The following is a 27,270-nucleotide window of genomic DNA, read 5'->3' on the forward strand; positions in this document are numbered from 1 at the left end:
TCTAATTGTCATTTGCTTCTTGGAATCGCTGTCTGCATAGAATTTCAATATTTTCTCCCTTTGATTCTTTTTATCATAAATAGATGAATCAATACTGTAGATGTCACACAGCTTACGCACCAAAACACCACAGTCCATTTTTTTTCAACAGTTCTACTTTATCTTAGATGAATATGGATTGGTGTTTACATTTGACACCATGACTGACACTCTCATATTTCTTAGAAGCCATAGCTAGGGGTAAATTTAAGCAAAATAAGCTAAGAATCTTACAGAATTGCGGTATCACCACCAACAAGTACAGTGTAAAGAATGTAAATAACCACACCCCTACACAAAACGCCATCTGTGGCCGCCCAGTAAATTAGTCTGGTGGCTGCAGTAATTTCAAGTTCCCTCAGGTAATTTTGTCCGGACTAAAGGAGGTGCTGAACCATCAGTTACCAGAAATTCAGTGGTGTACCGGTAATTTACACCAAGAACAATATACAGCCTCCCTCAAGCATAAAAAATGCAACTTATTAACATAGTATTTCTTATGGAAGTGCTTAAGGGATACTAAATTTTCATGACTATAATTAATCAAATTTGTTTGTCTATGTTTGCTTCCACAATGAAACTTCAGCTAGAATGCTTTCTATAAGATATGTAATATGACTAGCATATAACTGACTAGCCAGGTGCATTACCAAGGTAAATCAATCCTTGATCATCATAGAATACTCAGTGACATGTCTAATTAGAATGGTTTGACTATTTTGGAAAAATGATAAATTTGCTATAAGTTTTCCAAAAATTGTACATAGAAGACAGTTCTTGACTTTCAGTGATATACAACTTACATGTATTGATAATTTCATCAAAGACATTAAGCCTTGCACCATTGGGTATCTAACAATTTTCTTTTATTACATCTATGACTTAATTTGCTGTCAAACTCTACTACCTTCTATACCCTTTAATTTTGTAAACATAAAAAAGAATTGTATTAATAAAGGTCTCATACTGCTCTTCACCGTCATTTGTTTAAGCAAACAGACTTTAGATATTTGTTTAGGCAAACAAACCAGATAAGACTAGTGTGTATTAGGCAGGTTAATGAGATATATGTTTCCAAAATAATATAAGCAAATTAGTAGGCAGAGCATTAATTTAATTCTAGGCAGAGCATTAATTTAATTCTCATTTCTTATAAGATGAACACAGTTCAGTGGCATTCTGACTATTATACAATTTTTACCATCCCCTTGTCACACCATCTACATTTTTAATGTAATATTTTGGCACCTACAGTATGCACAACTGTAGTCCATCATAAGTAAGGATTGAAAAACAAATCATAACTGTGTGAAAGTACATGTATAAAATCAATCTTCAACAGATTTACATGGTAAAGGAATAATTCACAATCAATTGATACACTTTTTTTATATTATTATCCATTTCTAATCAGTTATTTCTATTTTCAAAATGAAATACAGCAATATGTATCAATATCTTTCCACCTGAATGACACAGAGAGATACTAAGCTTAAGACCAATAAATCACAATTAGTGAACAAAACCAGAATATAAGAGAATAATCAAAATGCTAAAAACTTGACAAACATTGGAAAAAGAAATATAATTCATATGTGGACCCTCATTGTTCAGTTCCATACAAAAATCATTTTAAGATTTTCATATGGCATATTTACTGTTTAGTACTTGTATCATTTATACAAATGTGTTTGCTTAATGTCTGTTGTGATCAGTAGGTGACATATAATCTAAAAATAACGATCCTTTGCTCAGAATATTTCACATGTAATTTCAACCAATTTCACAAAACTGTACAAGATATAAACCTTTACTTAGTCAATGACATTTTCAGGTGGTTTAGTAAAGACAAACTTTCTATATACAACCTATACAGATATAACTGTTAATTCAAAGTCACAGTTATGAAGTGAGTTTGGAAGAAGAATCCATGAGCACATGGAAAGTTCATTCATCCCTTGATTGCAATCTAGTGCTCTTTGACCAAGCAAAATGGTAACCCTGCCACAGGTCCAAGAGATGAAGTACATTCCCATTTGAGTGTGAATTCATTAGTGAACACTAAAACTGTACAACTGTACAGATAATGCAAAATTCATGTACTACTGTTGGAATTCTTTCCTATACAAGCAAAAATATAATAATCATTATAAAATGCAGAGACTGAGACTGGCCAAATAACTGTTTACAAGAGTAAGTCTCATAATCTTATCACAGAATTATGGATGGTCAGTTACAATTAGTATTCTACACTACACAACTGATAACATGGACATGTGGATCATATACAATACCCCCACTCACAAGATTTTCCCTCAGTTCTTTGGGTAGCACACCAGATCAGTAACCTCCACATGAACTTCAAATTTGTGCTTAGCATGGTCAGAATAGGGCTTGCCCAATCTTTCTAACCAGCAAACATACAACCAGTAACGCTTAATAATATCCCTAAAGAACTACAATTCATCTAATCATTATCCACCAACTGGCATTGGGTATGCACGGTTTCAGTTAAACCACTTGACACCTCATCAAAAACATGGAAAATGTCAGGTATATATTTCAAATACTTTTTCACACAGATTTATGTAAAATCTTTTTGATAGAGTACTGCAAATAACAAATGTTACAATGGAATCTATCTCAGGCACATTAAGTTTATCATAAACACAGGATAATCCAAACTTGCATTTATTATTAGTGTAATTAACATTTCCTGTGGTGAATTCTTTATGTCATTCCCATATCAGAGGGAAACAGAATATAGTAAAAGTTCTGGTTAAGTCTGGAAATGAAAGAAGCTGAATAAATGAAATTTGGCATAAATGGAAAACTTATGAAGTAAACAATGGAAACTCTAAACATTTGTATAAACAGCACATTTAATATTGTTTCTTAGCAAGAGGTGGGAGCCTCACATTGTAACGGTTCCTAGGTGGGTACATCCCTGCTCCCTGAGGTGGTGAAACCATCATTTCACGTGATGAATTTTTTATGTCACTTCCGTTTGAAAGGGAAACAAGTGAAAGATCATCTCGTGCATTTCCAGGAAGGCGAGTACGCACGGGAGGTCGCTGTTGTCCTGTGCTCTCTGTCTGCCCTGTAGAATTTGAATTGTGCTTGCGTCCCCGATTACGATTACTCTTAACACTCTCAGAAGAGTCTGATACAGAAGAAGCTTTAGGTTCACGAGACCAGGCATCACCTGTGGTGCTTGCTCCAGAGTTAGGCCCTGGCATTCCAACTTCCATGTTTCCAATTTTGTTAGTTTCAGTGGAACCTGATGAAACTGGGGATTCATTCCAGGCACTTGGTGCACCTGGAGTCTTTCTCTCATTACACCGTGTATACCAACGCCAGTTGGCGCGTTGCTAGTCCTGAAGTCTGATCTGCTCTAAACTACGTCTGTTTTCATCAACATTTCCTTCCCCTGCATTTGCTATGTTAGCAGCAGACAATGCTGAGCTACAAGAACTTGGTGACTGAGACTGACTGTGCATCTCTCGAGCAACACCATAAACATGAGTGATGTCCGGTCGATTATCTGGCTCAGGATTTATGCAGTTATCAACTAAAGTTCTCAGCTGAAACACAAAAATACATCATTTTCATACTGTAATCCATTTCATGCAATTCAAGTAAAAGGAAGCAGAGTGAAAGATTATAAACAGAATTGAAAATAACTCCTTTCTACATTTGTGTAATTACTTTCTTCCATTATCTGTTATCATCATTCCTAACACCCTCAATTACTTCTTCACCCACATTTCTTTTATCAAAATGCACCATTGATTTTACTCAATCAAAGACATTACAAGCTTGCTTTTCAAGTTCTACTCTAACTGCTTTATGTAGTATTCAACTACTCGTCTTATAAACTCAATCCATTATAGCATTCTTATCTTTCCTTATCTTCAGTACTAACTTCCATAGCCATCTTTGATAGTTTCTACAGTTCCATTATTCTGACGTCTCCATCTCCAAATTCCTTCATAGACTTTCTTAATAATTACATTTACACTAATTAGTCTTCATCTCATATCTATTGGAAATAGACTCCTGAACTTTCACTTTATTATTTTAACTTATCCCCACAGCTTTTTTATATTCAATTCTAGTATTAAATTATCTTTGGCAAAATATCAATCCCCATATTGCAATCAAAATTTCGGACATACAGCACCTAGCCCTCTCAGTGATCATACATCAAGTGCATTATCTATTATATTCTTTCTCATGAAAAATCAGTCAATCCTGTTTCTTTTTCTTCTAAGTTTTCTTTGTCTACTTATGCTTAGGTTTTTCAATACTTTTGCTGGTAATCTGCACAAAAACAGTGCTAATACTCATAAACAAGGTATTCCATACATTCATTCACTTCTTTAAGTTTTCCTGGACACAAAACCTTCCTGTTACTATCGCATTTACTTTCTCACACACACACACACACACACACAAACTAATGAGTGTGATGTGTTAGGTACTGGTAAAGATTACTAGAAAGCAAGTGGATGACTTTCTGTGGAGGAGAAATTTCCTAAATGAGAGGCAGCATAGTTTTAGGGAAAGGAGTTTTATGAGAGAGTGAGCTTAGTCTTAGACAAAAGGTGGACTGTATCTGGACAACCAGAAGGCATTTGACAATGTAACACATAGTTGGCTGGTTATGAAGTTGTATCACCAAGCAGGAATGAGGGGAAATTCCTTGGTTGGACTGATTATCTCTGAGAGAGAGCAATGGATGCATGCCAGAGGAGCCTTTTCCAAATGTGTTGATATGACCAGTGGTGTACCACAAGGTTTGCTTCTGGGACCATTTGTCCTCTTGATTTATATTAAGGACTTACCTAAAGGTATAGAATACTACCTGAATATGTTTACATTTGATGCAAAGGTAAGGAAGATTGCGTCAGCTTACAAAGGGACTTAAACAGACTCCAAAGTTGGTCTGAAATGTGGTTGGTGAAATAGAACCTTTGCAAATATAAAGTAATGAGGATGAGACAAAGCAAAAGATGGCCTTAATAAGAGTATTATAGCAGGAAATAAGCTTTGAGATTCCATGTGTGAGAAGGACTTGGGAGTAGACATCATCCCTAACATGTTGCCACAGTCCCATGTTAGGAGAATGACTAATGAAACAAACTGTCTGCTAGCAAATATCAGAGTAGCTTTCAAGTATATGTATAAAGAAATGTTTAGAAAGCTATTCATATCCTACACAAGACCAAAAATAGCAAGCTACTCAGGTTTGGTCACCGCAACAACAGAGGTACAAAGAACTCAGAGAAAGTCCAGAGGAGGGCCATAAAGATGGTACCAGAATTAAGTAAGCTAAGCTGGAAGAAATAAAGACTGAGTGACCTGATCACAATCTTTCAGTTTTTAAAAGAAATCAATGAAATGAATGGGTCAACAGTATTTTGAGAGATGTGTGGATAAAGCAACCAAAGGAAATTAGCAAGAAACTTGTAAATAAGGATGCAGAGAAATACTTTTACAACATAGGGATAATGAATGATGAAACAAATTGACTGAGAATATGGTTAATGCAGACAACATACATACATTCAAGAGTTTGTACGATACTAGAGAGTGATCAAGAGCTGGGATCCCACGAGTGTAAAAGTCCCTGCCCATACAGGAAAAACAGTTAATCATAAATAGGTACAAACACACACAGCAAGAAATAAGCTGCATTGTGTGGGAGGGACATGGAAGTAGATATCTTCCCTAAATTGTCACTACAGTCCCATAGTAGGAGAAGAGTAGAGAGAAACTGTCTGCTGGCTAATATTAGAATAGCTTTCAAGTATATGGATAAGGAAGTATTCAGCAAGCTATTAATTTCCCACATCAAGTCAAAACTAGAGAACACTTCTCAAGTTTGGTCCCTGCACCTTAAGAAGTACAAAGAGCTAATGGAGGTGGCCCAGAGGACGGCAACAAAGATGGTACAGTATTAAGAAAGTTGAGTTACAGGGAAAGGATAGAAGCCTTCAATCTGTCCACCAAGGAAGAAAGAAGGGTGAATGGTTACCTTGTTACAACCTTTAAGTTTTTAAACAAGACTAATGATGACATTAAATAGTTCTCTGAAAGATGTTGGGAAAGAACAACCACAGGGACAAGCATGAAATTAAGCAAGAGTCTTGTTAATAAACATGTCAAGAAGTACTTTTTTAGTATAAAAGTTGTGGATCAATGATATAAACTGAATGAGAAAGTGATAAACATGGACAGCATGCTGAAATTTAAAAGGTTGTATGGTTACTGAGAATTTCACGAGATGAGGCCCCACAAGTGTGAAACTCTTTCCCTGTACACTGTAAATAGGTAACCACAAATGGGCAAACTGTGTTCCTACACTGTCAGAAAGCTTTTGACACGATACAGTATGACAGGTTGATTATAAAGAAACATCTACAAGTAGGAATGTGGGGTAGACTTCTTCACTGGACAGATCACATAACGAAAGAAAGCAAAGGATATAATTTAAAGAAACACTCTTAAAATGGGCTTGGGTCACCGATGGTATGCGACAGGGAATGGCCTTGGTCTAGTGCTATTCATCATACTGTATATGTGAAAGGCTTTCCAGATGAACTAAACTCTTACCTGATAATTTTTGTAAAGAGGAATGAGTAAATAAGCTTAAGGGGGACCTGTATAGATTCTAAAGTTGGTCATATAAATTGTTTGTGAAATTTATTCCAAGTAAGTGCAAAGTACTGTAATGGTGATGGTTCACAGTTAAAGCCCTTCACATGTATATTACATGGAACGAAATAAGCTACAGAAATCTGTGTAAAAGAGTCCTAATCTGTTGCCAGAGCTCCCCATTAGGATAAATGTAAAAGAGGCACACTGTCCACAGGCAAATATCATTGAACTGATTTAAAAGCTTGAATGCTGATTACAGCCTTTCAGATTTTATATCAATTGGATGATACCAAGAGAAAACAGTTCTCCATGAGAAGCAATGACAGAAGCTCCATGGCAATAAGCCCGGCAAGAAGATTGTTAGAATGGGAGTACAGTTATAATGAATGGATGGAAGAGACTGTGCAATTAAAATGTAAATGCCAGAGTATATAAATGTCTTATGAGCTACCTGAATGTAAAGAGGCTCAAGATATAGGGCACCACAAGTGGAGAACCATAGAATTTGCTTTGTGAAACTTACCATGCATCTGCCACATTGACTATGTAGAAGTTCCACGCTCTTGTGCTTGTCCAAAGCAAAAGAATTATCCAGTCCCACTTTGATCATAAGCTCTTTTGTGATTAATTAACTAATTACTATTATAACCCCTAGCTCTGTAATATCTCAACTGTATATTTTCAGCTGAATGGCTGCCTAAATTCAATAAATATTATTTACATATTCATTATTCATTTACAGTGATGTATTGAAATACATCAGTAGATTCTGAGACATTAGCACATTCACACACACATCAAGAGATGAGATGCTGTATGTGCAGAATTACCTCCTGCACTGTGCAAAGTGGTAACTACACATAAATAATGGTACTATCTCTCTACCTATATCTCTGACACCTGTTTCCAGAGGGAGCTCCAGTGGTAAGAACACATATGTAATGGCACTATCTCTCTATCTGTCTGTCTATACCTCTGACACCCATTTCCACTGGGAATTCCCATCAAGGGGAGGCCTTGGCAAAAGGGCCTTCACTTATCCCTATCCTTACATGCCTCCTTTCCATACACCATTCCATGCATTCTTCCAACATCTCTCTCCCTCCGGTATTCCTCCACTCTATTTGCCCATGTCACAAATGGTCTTCCTCTCACACAAACCCCTTTAACTGTACTATCATACACTCTTCTCATAAACTCCCATTCTTGCATTCTTTCTGCATGCCCAAACCAACTTAAAGTATTACGTCTCACCCATTCTACCACTCCACAATTCATTCCCTTTGCATTCCCTGCCATACCACATCTCTCATACACCCCTTCATTTCTTCATTCCATCTAGTCACACCACATGCTCTTCTCAAATCGCTCATTTCCACAGCTTTGATTCTTGACCTCTGTGCCTTATTCCACGTCCATGTTTCGGCTGCATAGGTCAGGGATGGGAGGTCTCTTCTGTCCCTTAATCCCCTCTTCACTTCCATACTTACACCTCTACCTTTCTTTATTTTATTAAGGGACCCAATGACTCTTCTACCTTGTACTGCTCTCTCCCTTATCTCTCCTTCCATATCACCACACTTACCCAAGACAGCTCCATGATAATTTAATTCCCTCACTTCTTCCAGTCTTTTTCCCCCAATATCCATAGCACAATTTAGTACACTTTCTTCTTTCACCTTATATGGTTTTACAAAATCTATACTTTCACCCCTTTTCCTTTCAAACACCATTACTTTACTTTTACTTGCACTTACCTTCAATCTTCTATGCGTACACACATCATAAAACACACTTGCAACCTTCTGCAACTCCTCTTCATTCTCTGCAAACAACACAGTATCATCCACAAGCATGCTAGCAACTAGCCACCATATCTCAATCCCACACTCCATCTCTGCACCTTTTTTCCTTAGTTTTACTTTCATCTCTCTTATTACTCCAAACATATATACATTAAAAAGCCACAGTTACATCACACAGTCCTGCCTCACACTTACATGTATCCCGGAACTTTCGACTTAGCTCTCCAACCACTCTTACACATGCATTTGCTCCTCTGTAGAAGGCTTTTACACCATCCAACAGTTGTCCCCCAATACTTTATATCCTTAATACATCCTACAAAGCATTCTACTCGATTCTGTCATACACTTTCTCCAGGTCCATAAAAGCTGCATACAACTTCTTACCTTTCGCTGAATACTTTCCCACGGTCATATATATTACAAAAATCTGATCCACACATCCCCTACCTTTCCTAAAACCCCCTTGCTCTTCACTTATTTTGCATTCAGTCACTTCCATCACTCTGTCAATTAATATTCTTGCATAGACTTTTCCTGGTATAGTCGATAGACTTATTCCCCTATTATTGCCACATACATCCTTAGTGCCTTTTCCTTTGAATAAAGGAACAATAATAACTTTCACTGAATCCTCAAGCACAACCTTTTGTTTCCATGCTAATTTACGTTTAAGGTGCATCCACTCTATCACACTTTCTCCTCCATACTTCAGCATCTCAGCCATAATCCCATCCACTCCAAGTGCCTTTCCTACTTTCAGCCTCATTATTGCCTTTCTTACCTCCTATTTTGCTATAGGCCCCTACACTTGTATCCTCTTCCTTTCCTCCTCCATACCCAAGCATGTAACAACTGCTGCCTCCCCTTCTCCCACATTCATCAGTTCTTCAAAATACTCTCTCCCTCTTCCTTTCACTTCCTCCGTTTGATTCAGCATTTCTTCCTTACTTCTCACTTCAGCATTTCCACTCTCACATCCACCTGTTCCCTTTTTTACCTCCTTCCAGTATAGTTTGTTATTATCCCTAAACTTGTAATTTAACTTTCTTCCAAAATCATCTACTCTTTCTTTGCTTTCCTCTATTAGCTTCTTATCATTCCACTTACATATTTTGTATTCTCCCTCCTCCTTTGCTGAACTGGTACTTTCCCATTGAGCAATCTATCATATGCCTTTTTCTTCTCTTCCACAGCATTTCTAATCTTTTCTGTCCACTGTGCATTCCCCTTTTTATTCATGTACCTCTACCTTGTATCCAACTACTGATTCTACATCCTTACTAGTATTTTTCTTAACATTTTAAGCACTTCATTAACACATGACTGCATTCCTACATTCACTGTACTTCCATCTAAGCTTTCAGTTCCCTTCCTTTCATACTCCTCCCTGTGCTTTTCCCAATTCATCTCATTGCCAACACTTTTACCTCTCCATTCTTCCTTACACCATACCTCTACTTCTCCCTGATCCTCTCATCCCCACAAGAACTGCAAAATAGTTAGAGTCTCCAAAGAATCCTCTCATAACTCTAACATCCAGCACAGCCTTTCTCAATCTTTCATCCACTGTCACATAGTCAATCAAAGCCTTTTGCTCTTCTCTTCCATCATTTCTCGTCTATGTACATCTGTTTAACATCTTGTGCCGAAAAAAGGTGTTTGCAAAGAATAAACCCCTCTCAGGACAAATATCCACAAGATAGCTTCCATTCTTATTTACTCCAGGCACTCTCCATTTACCAACTATCCCACCAATTTCATCACATCCCACCTTCACATTCATATTCCCCAATATAGCCATGTTTCTCTCATTCTCAAAACCATCAATACAGTTATTCAGATTTCTCCAGAAAAGCATCATTTCATCCTTACCTTGTACAGTCTTCTTATTCACAGGTGCATGTACACAGACCCATGCATACTTCACAATCCCAATCTTTCCTTTCACCCACACCATTCTTGATCCATTCCATCCATGCTCTGTAAAACCCTCCCACACTCTTAGTGACAGCAGAATTGCACATCCTTCTTGTTCTCCTCCTTGATTAATATTCACTCATTCCCTGTCTATATCACACCTCCTTCCATGCCCTCCCATAACTTGCATTCATCATTTCCATTTTCACTCCACACACCCTGCCCAAGGATATGAGTTTCCCCTATCCCTAGCACATCCATGCTACAACTTTTAAACCTCTCCACAATCTCCCTCCTTTTACTCTCACATTCAGTGCCATCACCCTTAATTTCTTTTAACCCTTGGCATAATTGTTAGACTCCAGTGCCACTTCCTAGCCTTCTGTGCCTCACCCTTGACAGTTCAATGGCAGAGGAAAACTCCAGCACAGTGTTCCCAGAGGCAGTAAGGCTCCAAAATAGTCAAAAACTAAAAGTAACAGTACACGTTAGGTGTTTGTCTAAATCTAAAAGTACTGCCCTGATGTAAGTGAGCAATGCCTCCATCTTTAGTTCCACCCCTAAGGGATGTACTAACAAGGTCACCATGAGAAGGCAGGATGAGACTTGGCTACTCCAGTAAAACTAGAGTATCCCCTCGAGATGCTGAAATGATTGGAGTGACTGCATGGAGAAAATGAGAGATTAATGAAAACGATACATGGGTCAGAAGTGGAGGAGCAAAGGGAAGTACCTACAGTGAGCATTTGCCTGAAGCAGGGATAGAGCACAGTGCTCAAGGAATATTTTGGGGAGACCAAGGAAATGGAAGGACAGAATAAAGGAGGCTTTTTTGGTATCAGGGCCTGAATTTTAAGGAAGGTGAGAGGTGCGTGTTGGGTAGAAAAAAACTGCTGTAATATGGGGTACTGGGGGCCACATGTTTTTAACAAGCTTAACCAAGGCATATGAAGCACTCAAAGAAAACCATGGAATAATCTATGGGGACTGGCTGTCGATGGTAGACTGGTTTTGGTATAATACATATTGGATGTGTGCAAATTAGACTATTTGTTCATCTTTTCCTGATGTTACCTCATGGTGGATGGAATGGGAACTGAGTATAAAAAAAAAATCATTTTCATTAACTTCTCACACATATTAAACATGCAAAATGTATCACAATGAAGAAATAATATCCTCGTAAACCATTTCAAACTATAAAAGCAGTCACTCAGAACTTAACCATTATACTTGAAAAATCAAATCTTGAAACAAGACCTACACCAAATCTTATGAAATAAGGGACTACTATGAACCATCATATAAGAGATATAAGAAAAATCCCAACGTCAAACCTTCAAGTATATTTTCAGAGTGGTACATGAAAAGCTTTGCAAAATGAGAAATATAAAAACATCATACAAGAGCTGAGACAAACCTGGGAAGAATAATGGTCAGAAGGGAGAGGAGGGTAATCACAAGTCTCAATTTTCTTACAAAGTGAATATAGATTCATCTTATCTCCATAAAACGGACTCTGCAAAGCTGCCATCTGAAAACAGAAAATGTGTGAGAAATCATAATCTTTTATCAGGTTGAAGCTCTGGATTAGGCAGTTCCTTTATCACAAAGATTTTGACATTCCACAATGAGACAAAATTGTCAACATATTTTAAGCTTCAGCAATGCATAACTAGATGCAGCATTCCTCTGATGAAAATGATGGGTTAACAATTGTTAACCTTTCAGGAAATACATCATTTATTCATTATACATAATCGTTGTTTCCCGCATCAGCGAGGTAGTGCCAGGAAACAGACAAAGAATGTCCCATCCACTCATATAAACATATACTTACATAAATGCCCATATATGCATATATCACTGGGGATAGGGGAGAAAGAATACTTCCCACACATTCCCTGCGTGTCGTAGAAGGCGACTTAAAGGGAAGGGAGCAGGGGGCTGGAAATCCTCCCCTCTCTTTTTTAATTTTCCAAAAGAAGGAACAGAGAAGGGGGCCAAGTGAGGATATTCCCTCAAAGGCTCAGTCCTCTGTTCTTAACGCTACCTTGCTAATGCAGGAAATGGCGAATAGTATGAACATGACAGCTAGAGACTGAGTGTGAACGAATCAGGCCTTTGTTGTCTTTTCCTTGTGCTACCTCGCACACATGAGGGGGGAGGGGGTTGTTATTCTCATGTGTGGCGGGGTGGCGATGGGAATAAATAAAGGCAGACAGTATGAATTATGTACATGTGTATATATGTATATGTCTGTGTGTGTATATATATGTGTACATTGAGATGTATAGGTATGTATATTTGCATGTGTGGACATGTATGTATATATATATGTGTATGTGGGTGGGTTGGGCCATTCTTTCGTCTGTTTCCTTGCGCTACCTCGCTAATGTGGGAGACAGCGACTAAGCAAAATAAATATATAATAAATATATATATATCATTATATACATACACAGACATATACATATATATACACAATAATAATAATGGTAATATATTAATTGGCCTTTGAAAATTAATGAAGTAATAACTTATGTTATTATGAAGTAATAAATGAAGTAATATCCAACCTTAGTCAAACACCCTAATGCAACATTACTTCTTTTTTAAAAAGAATTTGCTAGTACTGCAAATGATGACTAACATATCAATATATCCTTCTTCAGCTTCATTCAAAACTTAGCTGTTGGGACTTCAAAGCTAGAGAGTGAGATAAGGACAGGTAATCAAGTGTTTTAAGAGATTCAGTATGCAACAGCCTACTTTGACTGGAGAGTGCAGGATGCATGACACATGTAGAGAGATGAAGAACAAAATCTCATTCATTAAAAAATTCTTATATGGAGGCATTTTCTAAGTATGGAATGATTTAATCCTTGATTATTAGATTTGTAGCATTACTAAATTATGCTTTTGTTATCATGTAACACACCCTTCCCCCTGACAACCCTGCACAGTCTTAGGTTGAAACATACATCTTGGTGGTTCCAAATCAATGGACAGAGCAAATCATGCACAATTCATTTCCAAGATAAAACAAATCTTCAGTAATGGTATAGTAAAGAGGTATACTCAGCTTATATTCTTATCATATAGCAACTGCAAGTATCACACAGCAAAAGTTTTCAAATGAAAACTTGCAATTGGCATGATTTAAAGGAAAATTGGTTTTGACTATGATGTGCAGTGATTTGAATAATGATGAGAATTTCTATAACGAATGTAATGTTGGTGTAAGAATAAACATTGAAGCTGAAACAGTAATGTAGGAGTACATCAGGGTTGTGTCATGTCATCATTTGTTTACACTTTTTATTCATTTGCTCTTTTTACTGATATTGTCATACATAAAATGGGAATACAGTGGGGTCACTGTGGTATGGTTGAAACACAGTGTAAGAGAATGAAGCAACCACAGTTACTCTTTGATAATGATATACTATTACCTGAATCAGAAGAGGAGTTCAGCAGAATGGTAAATCACTTTGGTGAAGAGCACATTTAGATAGGGTAAAATTCCTTTAAATGCAAGAGTCTTGCATCTAAAAGAATTGGACATTCTCAGCATTACATCAGTACTAAATGGAAAAAGAAATGGAAGTTTTTATGGAGTTTAGATATTTGAGAATCATGATCAATGAGGACAGCTGTATGAAAGAAGTTGAGAGAAAAGATAAGCAAAGAAGATTGTGAGGTGTCTAAAAGTCTTGATGAATCTAAAAAGTTAGGCATAATGTACAAAAAGACTTCATGAAGAGTCACTTTTTCCAGCTCTTATGTTCTGATGTAAAACTTTAGTAATGACAGGTAGAATATAACAGGAAAGGTGGATAGGCTCCTTAAAACACAAGGAATCAAAAAAATAACTGAGTGAGGAGTAATGTAAGAAAGACATATGGTGTGAAAAGCTCATTCAAAAGCTATGAGAATAAAAGCCTCATCAGATGGTATAATCATGCAAAGGATGTAGCAGGTAAATGGGTTGAAAGGACTTAAGGAAAATTTTTGAAGGTTCATGGAACAGGATTAAGGTACAGTATTATTGATGAGGATGACAGGTATATGAATGTAGACAATGAGAAGTTGTGGAGGGCTGTATGGTCATTGTCATGACTCTCACATTCATCATGCCACCTCATCCCAAACACACTTCATCCACCATCCTATATTCTAACACACTCAACAGTCCTTCAAAATACTCCTCTTTCTCACCTCTTCTTTGCCTTTTACCGTTTCCTTATCTGCTGCACTCACTGTTGTTCCCATTAGTCTTTTTGATTTACACACTCAGTTTGCCTCTAAAAAAAACTTTTATTTTCTCTGAAATTCATTAACACTCACTCATTCCAACTCTCATTTGCCCTCTTTATCGGCTCTCCCACTGTTCTGTTGGTTTGACACTTTCTCTCGTACTTCTTCCTAACAGTCATACCACTTTCCTGAAGATACCATCCATATACCTCTCTTTTCTCTTGCACTAGCAATTTAACTTCCTCATCCCATAACTTGCTACTTCTTGGCAAATGGCCCAGTGAAAATATAAGAGGCACTAAAAGCCTTGCATAAGGGGAAGTGTGGTAAAGTAATAGGTGTTGATGGGATTGCAGGTAAATTTCTCAAGAAAGGGAATAACAGTGTAACAGAATGGTTAGTCAGGCTATTCATAGTTTGTATGGCCCAAGGCAAGGTGCCTGATGATTTTAAAAAATTCATGTGTACTGCCATTATATAAAGGCAAGGGGAGAAAAAGTGAATACATTAATTACAAAGGTTTAGGTCTCTTGAGTTGTATACCTGGTAAAATATATGAAAGAGTGGTGGCATGCACAGAACATCTGAATGGCAAGGAGGACTATGGCTTAAGAAGAGGTAGAGGATGTGTAGACCAAGTGTTTCCTTTGAAGAATTTGTGAGAAATGCTAGAAAAGGAGTGAATTGCATGTGGTACCTATGGATCTGAATGAAGTGTATGATAGGGTCAACAGAGAAGCCTTGTGGAAGGTGCTACAAATATATGTGGTGATTGGAAAGTTAATGAATGCATTAAAGAGCAATTGCCAATGAAGTAAGGCATGTGTGCAAGTAGGAAGGGAGGAGAGTGAGTATTTCTAATGAAAGTGGATTTTTACTCAAGATGTGTTATAATGCTGTGGTTTTTAAGCAGTTTATGGGTAGACTGAAGGGCAGGTCTACATTATGCTGGGGATGGGTTGGGGGCATGGGAAAGAATCATTTGCTGTCTACAGATGACATGGCTCTGATGGTAGACTTCTGACAAAAACTAAAGAAGTTTGTGGCACAATTTGGAAGTGTGTAAAAGGAGATAGTTGAGAGTAAATGTGAACAAAAGTAATGTGATGAATTGCAGCAGGAGGATGAGACAGGAGGGCTTCACTGGAACCTTAAATGGTAAGTAATTGGAAGATGGGAAGTGCTTTAGGTACCTGGGAGTAGTTGTGGTAATGGACAGAAACATGGGGGTTGAGGTGAGTCACAGAGTGGGAGAGGGGTTTACAGTCCAGTGTGCATTAAGGAATTTGGAAGGAAAGGTCATTCTCAATTAGGGCAAAGATTGGTATGCTTTAAGATATAATAGTCATAACAGTGTTATATGGATGAGTCTTGGGCCTTTAACACGAAAGAGCAGAAGAGGATGGACTTGACAGTATGAGGTGTAAGGTACATTATGCATGTAAGGAATGACAGTGTAAGACAGAAGTTTGGTAGTAAGTGCAGACTGATTAAGATATCTGACCAGGGTGATTCAAAAGTATGAAGAGGATCAACAAGGCAAGACTAACCAAGTATATTTACCTGTCATTACCAGAATATTTCATATATCTAACCAAACTATGTAATAAGGATATTGATTTAAAGCATCATATACACTGACAAAATAGCATGGGGAAAACAATATATATGACCTCCTGGCATTAAGCATTTTTTGGTACAACAAAAGGTAGTAAATTTTACCTCATAGAGTAAACATCCAAGAGACCAGATATCACTCTTGAAGTTGTATCCATGTTCGTGGATTCTCTCTGGGCTCATATAATATGGTGTTCCTACCAGTGAATGTGCTGCTGTTGTTTTAGAGCTGAAGAACCTTCCCAAACCCAGATCTCCTAATTTTACAACTCCTTGGGCCGTAATGAAAACATTAGCTGGTTTGATATCTGTGACAGAATAAAGAATCATTATGATGGTTTATTATAAAGCTAACTTTTGCAGCAAAAGTACAATAATATGAAAGATGATTCTGCTGTCCCAGACATCACTCTGAACTATGAATCACAAAGGTATTCCTAAAAACCATGGTGTGGTAGAAAGAAAATATTTCAAATAGTCATCATAAAGTATTTTTTTCTTGACTAATTTCTATGTTTTTCTCTGGGACTATGAGCCCCTTAGAATTAACCTAGAAGTGATATCCCAGTTCTCATTTCTGCACGTAACTATCTTCATTGTCAACAGTTCTGTGTATCACAATTTAGATATTTAATCAAGTCTTTTGTCAGATACTAAAGCATGGAATAAGTTTTTCTGGTTGGGCTAGAAGATGTATCTCATAAGGAATTAAGAGCAAGTGGTTCTTCCAATGAAAAAACTTTGTCGTATGTTACATTTTGTTCTAATGCAAAGTTAGTATCATTTTCCTTAATATTGCTTTTTGATGGTAAAGCCAAAGGCTGTAGAAAAAACACGAAACTATCCATTGGGAATTAGCAATGTATCAGTTAAATATAGATCCATCATGTTACCTAAAATTACCGATTAATGACCACATTGAATGAAGTCTCTTTCATTCTAGCAAGTGTTAATTAGAATTTGTAAAGACTAAGCAAAATACTATGATAGGCAGACAGGAAATGCAAACCTTAAAACTCCCTAGGATTTGTAATTCAATAAGAGTTATGGGTATGTAATTCTTCCTTTTAGAAATTTTTGTTTTATGTTACATTTCGTCCTTCTAAAGCAAAATCGGTATCCTTTTCCTCAATATTGCTTTTTGATGTAAAAACCTAAGGCTATAGAAAAACACAAGACTATCCATTGGGAAATAGCAGTTTTTCAGTTAAATAGAGATCTATCATGTTGTCCATGTTTACCAATCAATGACAGCACTTTAAATGAGGTTTCTTTCATTTTAGCAAGTGTTAATCTGAATTTGTTAAGGCCTAAACAAACCGAGGATTGGCAGGCACAATATGCAAACCTTAAAACTGCCTATTGAGGATCCTCATTTAGGAAAACTCTTTATAGGAAACCAGAGTCAGTTGTCTGAGGCTAAGAGCAAACTAATGAACAGTTCAATTAATTTGAATTACAACCTTTAACAAAATTTGATAGTCATGACAAGGATTGTGAGATAAAAGAACTTTGTTAGTCAATGGTTATCTTAAACTTAGAAATACAAAAGGAAACCTCTCTTAAAAGTCAAAGTTCAGGAAATTTAAGCTAAGGATTATTCTAAGTTGACAACTTATGATGCAGTGAACGTGGATAACTGGTGCAGTTAGAATAAGCTTTTGGATACGGAGACTTTAAAAACTATTCCTCATCAACATAATCAATATGAAAAAAAATTAATGTAATGAGACATAATCCAACAAATTGACTGTAATTTACAATTGAGCTGCTAATGACATTTTAGGACATATAGCTCTGATTAAAGAGGAAACATTATGAAACCTTAGGAAAAAAAATCTATTATCTGTAATTACTCTGAATGTTTCCATAATTTTACAGATATACTGTTTTTTATGCTGAAAATATTTTTCAAATTTTTTTTTACAGGGTATTAATTTTTGTACTGTAATATGTACTGAAAACTACAACCAGTAAAGAAGATTCTTAGTGACAATTTTCAGTCTTAGTTAATCTGAGAGCCATTATTTTCATTTCACTTAAAATCAACTTACTAAGTTTCTATACTGGAAATGGCTTATCTTAATAAGAGGATGAAGGTTAAAGAAATGTTTGACAAATAATGCTTCATATTAAACTCACAAATCAATGCTACACATCAGGGTCATTGGAACAACCATAGCCACCTTACATTTAACATTTGCCCTATAGTTTTCTTAAAGATTTTCCAATTTATAAAATAGTTAATTACCAGCAGTGGAGATTGTTACATCAGTTTCTTTGATTGAAATTAGAAATTTTAAGGAATAATATTACCATTCTGAAGACTATATATAAACCTTCATAATAACTCTGACATGAATCCAAACACACACAAGATTTCTGCAAGGAAAGTGAGGAATTCAAATATGAAAATACAAGCATCATGAAGAGGATGAAACACCACCAAAAGCCCTGTATCCTGAAAGACTTTCCCTTCATCTGATCTAAATTTGCTCAGATTTTCACAGCAGCAGTGGAAACTTAAGGACTGCACAGGAAATATAGTCTGGCTAAAGCCTCTTTTACTGTCTAATTAAGGAGTATGGCTGTTAAAACTAACAAAAGAATGAAAGGAGAGAAAAGATATAGATATATCCACAGATCCCAGAGACGATAATGAGCCCAGTGCAGTAACAGAATGTTCTGAATGTAGAAACAAACTAAGAATTCTAGAAATTGTCTAGAATCATAAAAACTAATATTATACATAAGATACTGTCATTCTTCTGAACCACATGGTCTCTCTGTATTGTAGCAACACCCATATGTCTCACATTGGACATTACTCAATGAAATATAATTTTGCCATTATGCTAAAATCATCTCTGCTTAATCACTTAAAATGCCAAGACACTGGACAAATTAGAAGGGAAAGTAAATGTAGTCAATGAAATGAAACAGTGCAGCCTCATGAGATGTAAAAATCATACACCAAAGAAGCAAAGCAAATCATCAAAGATTAGCTTGATTAGTGAATTCTATAAATTTTCTTTGAAACTTTATATAATTTTGGAATGAAAAGGAAAAGTTCAGTAACAGAGGAACAAGAAATGAAGATTTCTATTCTTTAAGAAAAACAGGACACTATGATACTTTTTTCCTTTAAAGTCAGCAGTGAATGCTTTTCCATGAATTATTTGCCATGTATTTCACTAGTGTGGTTTCAGAAGTAGTAGACGGTGTGTGGATCAGGTGTTTGCTTTGAATAATGTATGTGAGAAATACTTTGAAAAGCAGATGGATTTGTATGTAGCATTTATGGATCTGGGGAAGGCATATGATAGAGTTGATAGAGATGCTCTGTGGAAGGTATTAAGAGTATATGGTGTGGGAGGTAAGTTGCTGGAAGCAGTGAAAAGCTTTTATCGAGGATGTAAGGCATGTGTACGAGTAGGAAGAGAGGAAAGTGGTTGGTTCCCAGTGAATGTCAGTTTGTGGCAGGGGTGCATGATGTCTCCATGGTTGATTAATTTGTTTATAGATAGGGTTGTTAGGGAGGTGAATGCAAGAGTTTTGGAGAGGGGGGCAAGTATGCAATCTGTTGTGGATGAGAGGGCTTGGGAAGTGAGTCAGTTGTTGTTTGCTGATGATACAGCGCTGGTGGCTGATTCGGGTGAGAAACTGCAGAAGTTGGTGACACTTTGGTAGAGTGTGTGAAAGAAGAAAGCTGAGAGTAAATGTGAATAAGAACAAGGTTATTAGGTTCAGTAGGGGTGAGGGACAAGTAAATTGGGAGGTAAGTTTGAATAGAGAAAAACTGGAGGAAGTGAAGTGTGTTAGATATCTCGAAGTGGATTTGGCAGTAGATGGAACCATGGAAGCGGAAGTGAGTCACAGAGTGGGGGAGGAGGCGAAGGTTCTGGGAGCATTGAGGAATGTGTGGAAGGCGAGAACATTATCTCGGAGAGCAAAAATGGGTATGTTTGAAGGAATAGTGGTTCCAACGATGTTATATGGATGTGAGGCATGGGCGATAGATAGGGTTGTGCGGAGGATGGTGGATGCGTTGGAAATGAGATGTTTGAGGACAATATGTGGTGTGAGGTGGTTTGATCGAGTAAGTAATGAAAGGGTAAGAGAGATGTGTGGTAATAAAAAGAGTGTGGTTGAGAGAGCAGAAGAGGGTGTTTTGAAATGGTTTGGTCACATGGAGAGAATGAGTGAGGAAAGATTTGCAAAGGATATATGTGTCAGAAGTGGAGGGAACGAGGACAAGTGAGAGACCAAATTATGGGAGGAAGGATGGAGTGAAAAAGATTTTGAATGATAGAGGCCTGAACATAAAGGAGGGTGAAAGGCATACAAGGAATAGAGTGAACTGGAATGATTTGGTATACCAGGGTCAACATGCTGTCAGTGGACTGAACCAGGGAATGTGAAGCATCTGGGGTAAACCATGGAAAGTTTTGTGGGCCTTGTGTGGAAAGGGAGCTGTGGTTTTGGTGCATTACACATGACAGCTAGAGTCTGAGTGTGGACGAACGTGGCCTTTGTTGTCCTTTCCTAGCACTACCTTGCGTGCATGTGGGGGAAGGGGGTGTCATTTCATGTGTGGTGGGGTGGCGGTGGGAACAGATGAAAGCAGCATGTATGAATATGTGCTTTTGTATATGTGTAAATGTCTGTGTATGTATATGTATGTATACGTTGAAATGTATAGGTATGTATATGTGCATGTGTGGGCATTTATGTATATACATGTGTATGTGGGTGGGTTGGGCCATTCTTTTGTCTCTTTCCTTGCGCTACCTTGCTAACATGGGTGACAGCGACAAAGTATAATACAAAAAAAAAAAAATAATAGATAAGACAAACCAAAGATCCAGGCAATTTGTTGCCTTCAGTTGCGTAAGGTACTGTTTGGGGAGGATAGCAGTTAACTTGTGATCAGCTGAGCCAATCTGGAACATGACTGATGGTATCAAATAGAAATGACTCAAGATTGGGAAGATCCCAGTGTCTAGTAGTTGTGAAGCACATCACTCAGTTCAGTAATCTGATCCACAATGTTAGTGCACTTATGATGTCTTACAAAGAGCAGGTTTTCTGTCAATTAAAAGAGTACATTATTCATGCCATCATTTTCCTTTATTAAAACAGTACTATAGATGAATCAACTTGAAAGTAACACTCATTACATTCTGATCAGTATTCAAATAAATCTGAAAAAATCAGGCATTTCAGTTTGTATCATATGCTAGGACCATACAGTTTACTTAACAAACTTGGAGCACTACTCACCCCTATGCATGATCCTTTTTGAATGCATGTGATCTAATGCAGAACAAAGCTGCACAAAGTATTTCCATATCGTTCTTTCTGGAATAAGACGCTGCTGTTTTTTAAAATGTCTAATCATACGAGATAGATCGCCTGCATCTGCCAGCTCCAGGACAATGTTAAGCTCATTGTCCTCAATGAAAGATGCGAGGTACTGAATGATGTTTGGATGATTAAGTTTCTGTAAAAAAGTATTGATTTTATTCTCTTTTGGTTTAGCGAGACATAAAATTTAAATACCAACTCATATCTTCTAACTAAATATTGTATTGTACTAATAATATCTTATGACTGCAATTTGTATCATCATATAACCAGTTATAACTTGTGAATGTTGTACAGATTGTAGGGTTTTACATTTTCTCTTAGATTATCTTAATTTTCTATCAATTACAAATAAGACTGAATGAGATCCTGTCACTAATCCATGCATAACTAAACTGTAACTGAATTTCTTGACCCAGTAAAATATTGTCCCTTTTTTTTCTGTCAATGGTCCAGTCATCAACGTCCAGACTTGTCTCATATGCTTTCACACCTTATACACACCTCTCCCCTATTCTTATTCATCTCCTTCAAGACTTATTCATCTTCCAGAATAGCATGTCATTCTTTTCTAATTTCTGGTTTAATTTTCTTCTGAGATCTTCACTTTCTTTCCTTTTACTGATAAACAGTACATCACGGTTTTCACTCTTTAATTCAAGACTATATATTCTAGACTCTTTGCCCCTCTTTTCATCACTGCTTTTTGGTAGATATAGTTGCTCCATCCAAACCCTCTCTTTTTCCTTCACCAACATTCTTGAATCTTCATTCAACCATGCTGTACCATTTTCCACAAGCTATATGTGTCATACAACATCCAATGGCAGCCACTAATGATCCACTTTCATACTACCTCCACATCACTACACCCTCACCCTGAACTGCTTTAAAAACTTTTCAGCTTTCCCTCTACCCTCTCCTAGAAAACAAATTTCACCTGTTAATTCCTCAACCTTTTCACTCTTATCCTCATTTTTTTTCATTCATATTTCTTGTCCTATACCATCCAAATAAATGATTATCCAACATACTACTATCACATGATATAAAACAAAAACTCTCAACCTTCTCCTTGACTGCACAAATCTTTCATGCTCTTATCCAACTTTTCATCCCTGTGTCTGTACCACATACATCTATGATATCTCAATGTCTAAAGTATGGATTTGCAACACTCATTCCTGTTAATACACACAATCCATGAATTCCTTAACCTTTATCACGAATATCCTGGACCTTATTGCCATCTATCATTCCCTCTTCTACAGTCCTCAGCCCATCAATTCAAGTCACCCATCACACATGATTTCTTCCATAGATCTGTGTCTTCTGCTGCTCTTTCAGGTATTCTCTAGAAAGTATCCTTAATTTCTTCTTTTTCACTAAATGGCACATATGCTACCACTACTGATATTCTTACCCTGTCACAATTGAACCTCACCCAGTTTTAGTCTAACATCTTTCCAAATCATCCATCCTTCCTCAACCATGCCACACTTTTAGTTATAAAACTTTTTTGTATCATCTTCAAGGTGTTACTGGACCCCACCTCCCTGAGGTTACATCAAAAGTGAAGTCCCTTTTGACAAGGTTGTATCATCATCTGTTTATGAAAGAGAGTACAGTTTGTCAAAAAGCTTCTCATCCCAAAGGAATTCCATCATTTCTCTATTACCAGAAGTAGTGAAGCCCTTGAACTGCAGGAGCTCCTGAAAAGGGGTCCTTGAGTAGCAAGAAATTCTTTTATCATCTTGCAGGTGTTACTAGATTCCACCTGCCTGTGGTTACACTGAGAGTGAAAAGTTACCTTTGGCAAGGTTCTATCATCATCTGGTCATGAAAGGGGGTGCAGTTTTTTTTTAAAGAGCTTCTTACCCTAAAGGAGTCTACCATTTTCCTCTTACTGGAAGTAGCACAGCCACTGAGCTGCAGGAGCTCCTGAAAAAGGGGTCCTAGAGTAACAAGAAAGGGATCCTCGGACAATCATAAGAAAATGAATATTATCATGCAAACCTAATTTCAGACCTTTCACTCCATCCCACTCTCAATTTCTCAATATCTCTCAGCACTGTCACCAATAATTTTCCCTTTCTATATGTATCCACATCTTTCATTCTTTTATATTCATCATTTATTTATCTCATTTTCCAATCACTCATACAAATCTGTATCTCTTGACAAAAGCAACTGTAGGAACAATGCTTTAGTCCAGCAGCACATGCACCTTTTGTGGGAAACGTTCACAAAGCTGGGGTCCTTAGCCCCAACCCTGCAGGCTACTCAGACACACAAAACTGAAGACAAATCTTAATCCACATCATTATTAGTGCACTTAAATCAGTCACTCAGTCTTCCAATGATTTGAAACAAACCATATAGACTTTACAGTATCTCATTTCCTGCCTGAAACAAAAAGTTTTTAGTAGAATAATCACACACTGAAAATGAAAATGAAAAAACATTTGAAAAACAATAATATTTCAAAGAAGTTAATCTATGGTTCTGAGCTTAATACAACTCATCTCTCTTGATGTCTCATCCTAACAAATAATCTAACTTTTCTGACTAACCTGAAGTAAATTTATTTCCTTCATGCAGTCTAATCTGGCTTTTGAGTCCATCATCTCGAAGATCTGGACCTTTTTTAAGGCCACAACAGCACGATCGACCTTGCATTTTGCTTTGTATACCACACTAAATTGACCTTTCCCAATTTTTTTCTCTATATCAAAATTACAAAGCGTTCCATATATGGAGTCACTCGATGACAACTTGATCAGCTCCGATGCTGCATCCATCTCGTAAAGCTATGGAGATACATCAGTGTTTCTGAAAGAAAAAGGCAAAAATTAGCCACTGTATAAGCAGTGGTATTTTTCTCTACAACTTTATCAACCAACATCAATTCCTGTCTCTTTAATTTCTCCCTGGCCTTCTCTCTCTGCTCGACAAATGTTGCTGCCCTCTATCTATTCAATGGTTATTACTTTGGCCACTGCTCTCTCAAGCTGTCAACATGTGTCTGTATGCTACCAAAGTTTGGACCAATGACTCACTTTTGGTTATCTCTTCCCATGGGCTCTGTCTGGAGACCAGCCACATGAGCATTGACTGTTATGATGCCTCCTTCTTCCCTCAAACAGCAAAGCTGTGGAACTTTCTTCTTTTTTCATCTTTCCTTCTTCGCAGAACATTTTTACCTTTAACTCTTAAACTGTGCCACAGATCATTTGTATGTTACTACAGATCATTTTTATGTTACTGATCGTGAAAAATCATATGACATATGTCACTGTTTTGTATTGAGTGCCAAGTATTTTATTCATAAACTTCAACATTCAACCACGATAGAAGAAAATTATACAAAAAGTATATAGTCTAATTTTTCATACATTTACATGCATTACTTTAATCTCATAAGAATATGATATATTTTTAAGAGTTCACAACACTTTCTAAAAAATACACAAGTGCAGCTTTCATAAACTTCAACACACCACCATGGCATATCTTTAATCTTAAAAGAATATACCACATTATTAGAGATTTCTCTCGTGTTTTTTGTGTATACACTGGTAACCAAATTTTCCAGTAGCTACAGTTTAAGGGTTAAATGTTAGGTCTACATATACAACCTAAAGAATGCTAAATAATTTCTTTGTTATCAGAGAGTTCTTAACCATCGCCATCTTGAAATACAAAAACTTGGGTTTAAACAGTCAAACTTATCTAAATCCCAATAAGAGGGCTTTACCTCTAGCCTCATCTTGTGTGAAACCCTAGCCTTGTTCTCAGAAATAAAAAAGTTCAGTACCTGTAATAGCTTTTGACCCATCAAAGTCAGTATGTCATATGTTTGCAGAGTAACCACTACATTCATGATAATGAAGATCATACTCTACAACCTTTATATATTCTATACATACTAAACTATCAGTACAAAACAAGATCAAGAGGTAATATTTCAGTCTAACGAAAAGTGCTAGCTTTGGGATCCTCATTCTTCTCTTATGGAACTATTGTTTGCTATAAGAATACAGTGAGAAAGTAACGCTTTAAAGACAGATGAACTATGATATTCAAACACAGTCGATCTCACATGCAACTAATTCTCGAATTGGCTGCGTCTGCTTTGAGATGAAATATACAGCTATTAATAATTGTACTGGCATCCCACACATTGTTTCAAGACATTACAAGCCTAAAGCTTTCCATGAACAGTACAATACCTGTCAGTGAGTGGCAATAACAAAAACACCTGTAAAAGATCTATATCCTCTTTTTAAGTTGCATCATTTTTACAATATATATTACTGATAAAAAATTTTAATAATCATATTCATTTGTAACAAAAAGATTACAAAAATACCACACATCTCAATTGAAATGCCTAGAAAATAATTCTGGGATACCTTCTAAGTCTGGAAGTGGTGCAGCATAATTTGAAGAGCACACAGCACTCTTAAATAGTGTCCCACCAGGTTTAGTTATCGTAAGTTACATTCTAGTTAATCATAATAATAAAAGTAAGATGATATGTACTGCTCAGTATCAGAAAATTTTATTATTGTGCATGGAAAATTATTGCAATTGCCTTACCTAAGGATTGTGAGTATAATTTCTTTAATGATCATTAGCACTATTATTTTTATTTGATAGAGAGGAGGGTTATGAAAGAGAAGGTAAAATGTGGGGTTCAGTGAAGAAAAAGTAATGTAAATTTCATCACATGTTCAAAAACAACCTACTTTCCATTTCAGAATACTAAGAATGAAATGTGCTGTCTAATGCTGGGTAATCTTGGAGGAGATGCACTTTTCTTTGGGAATCCATAAGGGAAGTTGACATGTCTCTGAATATGTTTCAGTACCTTTCAAGTAAAACCTGACACCTTTAAGTATGCTATTTTGTTCCTTGACAAAAATTGCAGCACAGGAGGGATACATAATGGCATCCCAAAACTATATTCAGGCATTGCACGTGGCACAGTTGCGAGTCCAGTGGATGGCTGACAACATATATCTACCTAATACTCTTTTCCGATTTTATAGAGCTCTATACAGTCTGAATTCGATCACCTATTGCCATACTTCGACCTCCTAAGGTCAATCAATATAATTTTGTTTTGTATGTATTGTTTACAGACCTTATGGAAACAAATGACCTGTATGATGGGATTGTCCAGACAAAGTGCCAGGTGGATGTGTATTTGCCATCCCAGAGCAAATTATTTTCGGGATGCTGTTCCATGTCTCTCCTGTGTTGCAATATACATCAAGGAACAAAACAGTACAAACTAAGATGACAGATTCTATCTGAAAGGTACTGAAATATACTCAGTCATGTCAACTCCAACGTTTTTGCAAAACTCCAATCAAATCATCTATAGCTTTGTCTAAACGATGCATGGCATCATCCACAGCAGAAAAGACAATATACAGGGGTCTGCATAAGTGCTTTGCGCCTACAGCTCTATTAATAGAATATAAAATGATGCATTTCTTCCGAAATTAGTGAGACTGGCCAGTACTAGACTATATTAACTTTTATACTCCAAAGTGGAGGTAGTCGTTTTATTTTCATTTCATTTATCATG

General features: G+C 36.8%; 2 protein-coding genes across 9 annotated transcripts in view; one reads left to right on the forward strand and one right to left on the reverse strand.

Moving 5' to 3' along the window:
- Positions 1-27,270, forward strand: part of rt (Protein O-mannosyltransferase rt) — a 533,108-nt gene that overhangs the window by 324,561 nt on the left and 181,277 nt on the right. The gene's annotated exons all lie outside the window — the stretch shown is intronic.
- The window catches only part of LOC139750245 (serine/threonine-protein kinase Nek7-like), an 88,526-nt gene continuing 62,669 nt past the window's right edge, over positions 1,414-27,270 (reverse strand). For 6 of the 7 annotated variants that reach the window (XM_071664754.1, XM_071664757.1, XM_071664758.1 and 3 more), the window contains 5 exons: positions 24,245-24,503; positions 21,588-21,807; positions 16,410-16,612; positions 11,848-11,961; positions 1,414-3,623 (listed from right to left, as the gene is read on the reverse strand). In XM_071664754.1, coding sequence (XP_071520855.1) covers positions 3,411-3,623; positions 11,848-11,961; positions 16,410-16,612; positions 21,588-21,807; positions 24,245-24,472 — 978 coding nt within the window. In that variant the 5' untranslated portion in view covers positions 24,473-24,503 and the 3' untranslated portion in view covers positions 1,414-3,410. Of the gene's footprint in view, positions 3,624-11,847; positions 11,962-16,409; positions 16,613-21,587; positions 21,808-24,244; positions 24,504-24,730; positions 24,936-27,270 lie in introns of those variants that run through there. The other variant, XM_071664759.1, reaches the window with a different exon arrangement.

The sequence above is a fragment of the Panulirus ornatus genome, chromosome 9 (genome assembly GCF_036320965.1).
Source record: "Panulirus ornatus isolate Po-2019 chromosome 9, ASM3632096v1, whole genome shotgun sequence".
NCBI classification, from domain to species: Eukaryota; Metazoa; Arthropoda; class Malacostraca; order Decapoda; family Palinuridae; genus Panulirus; species Panulirus ornatus.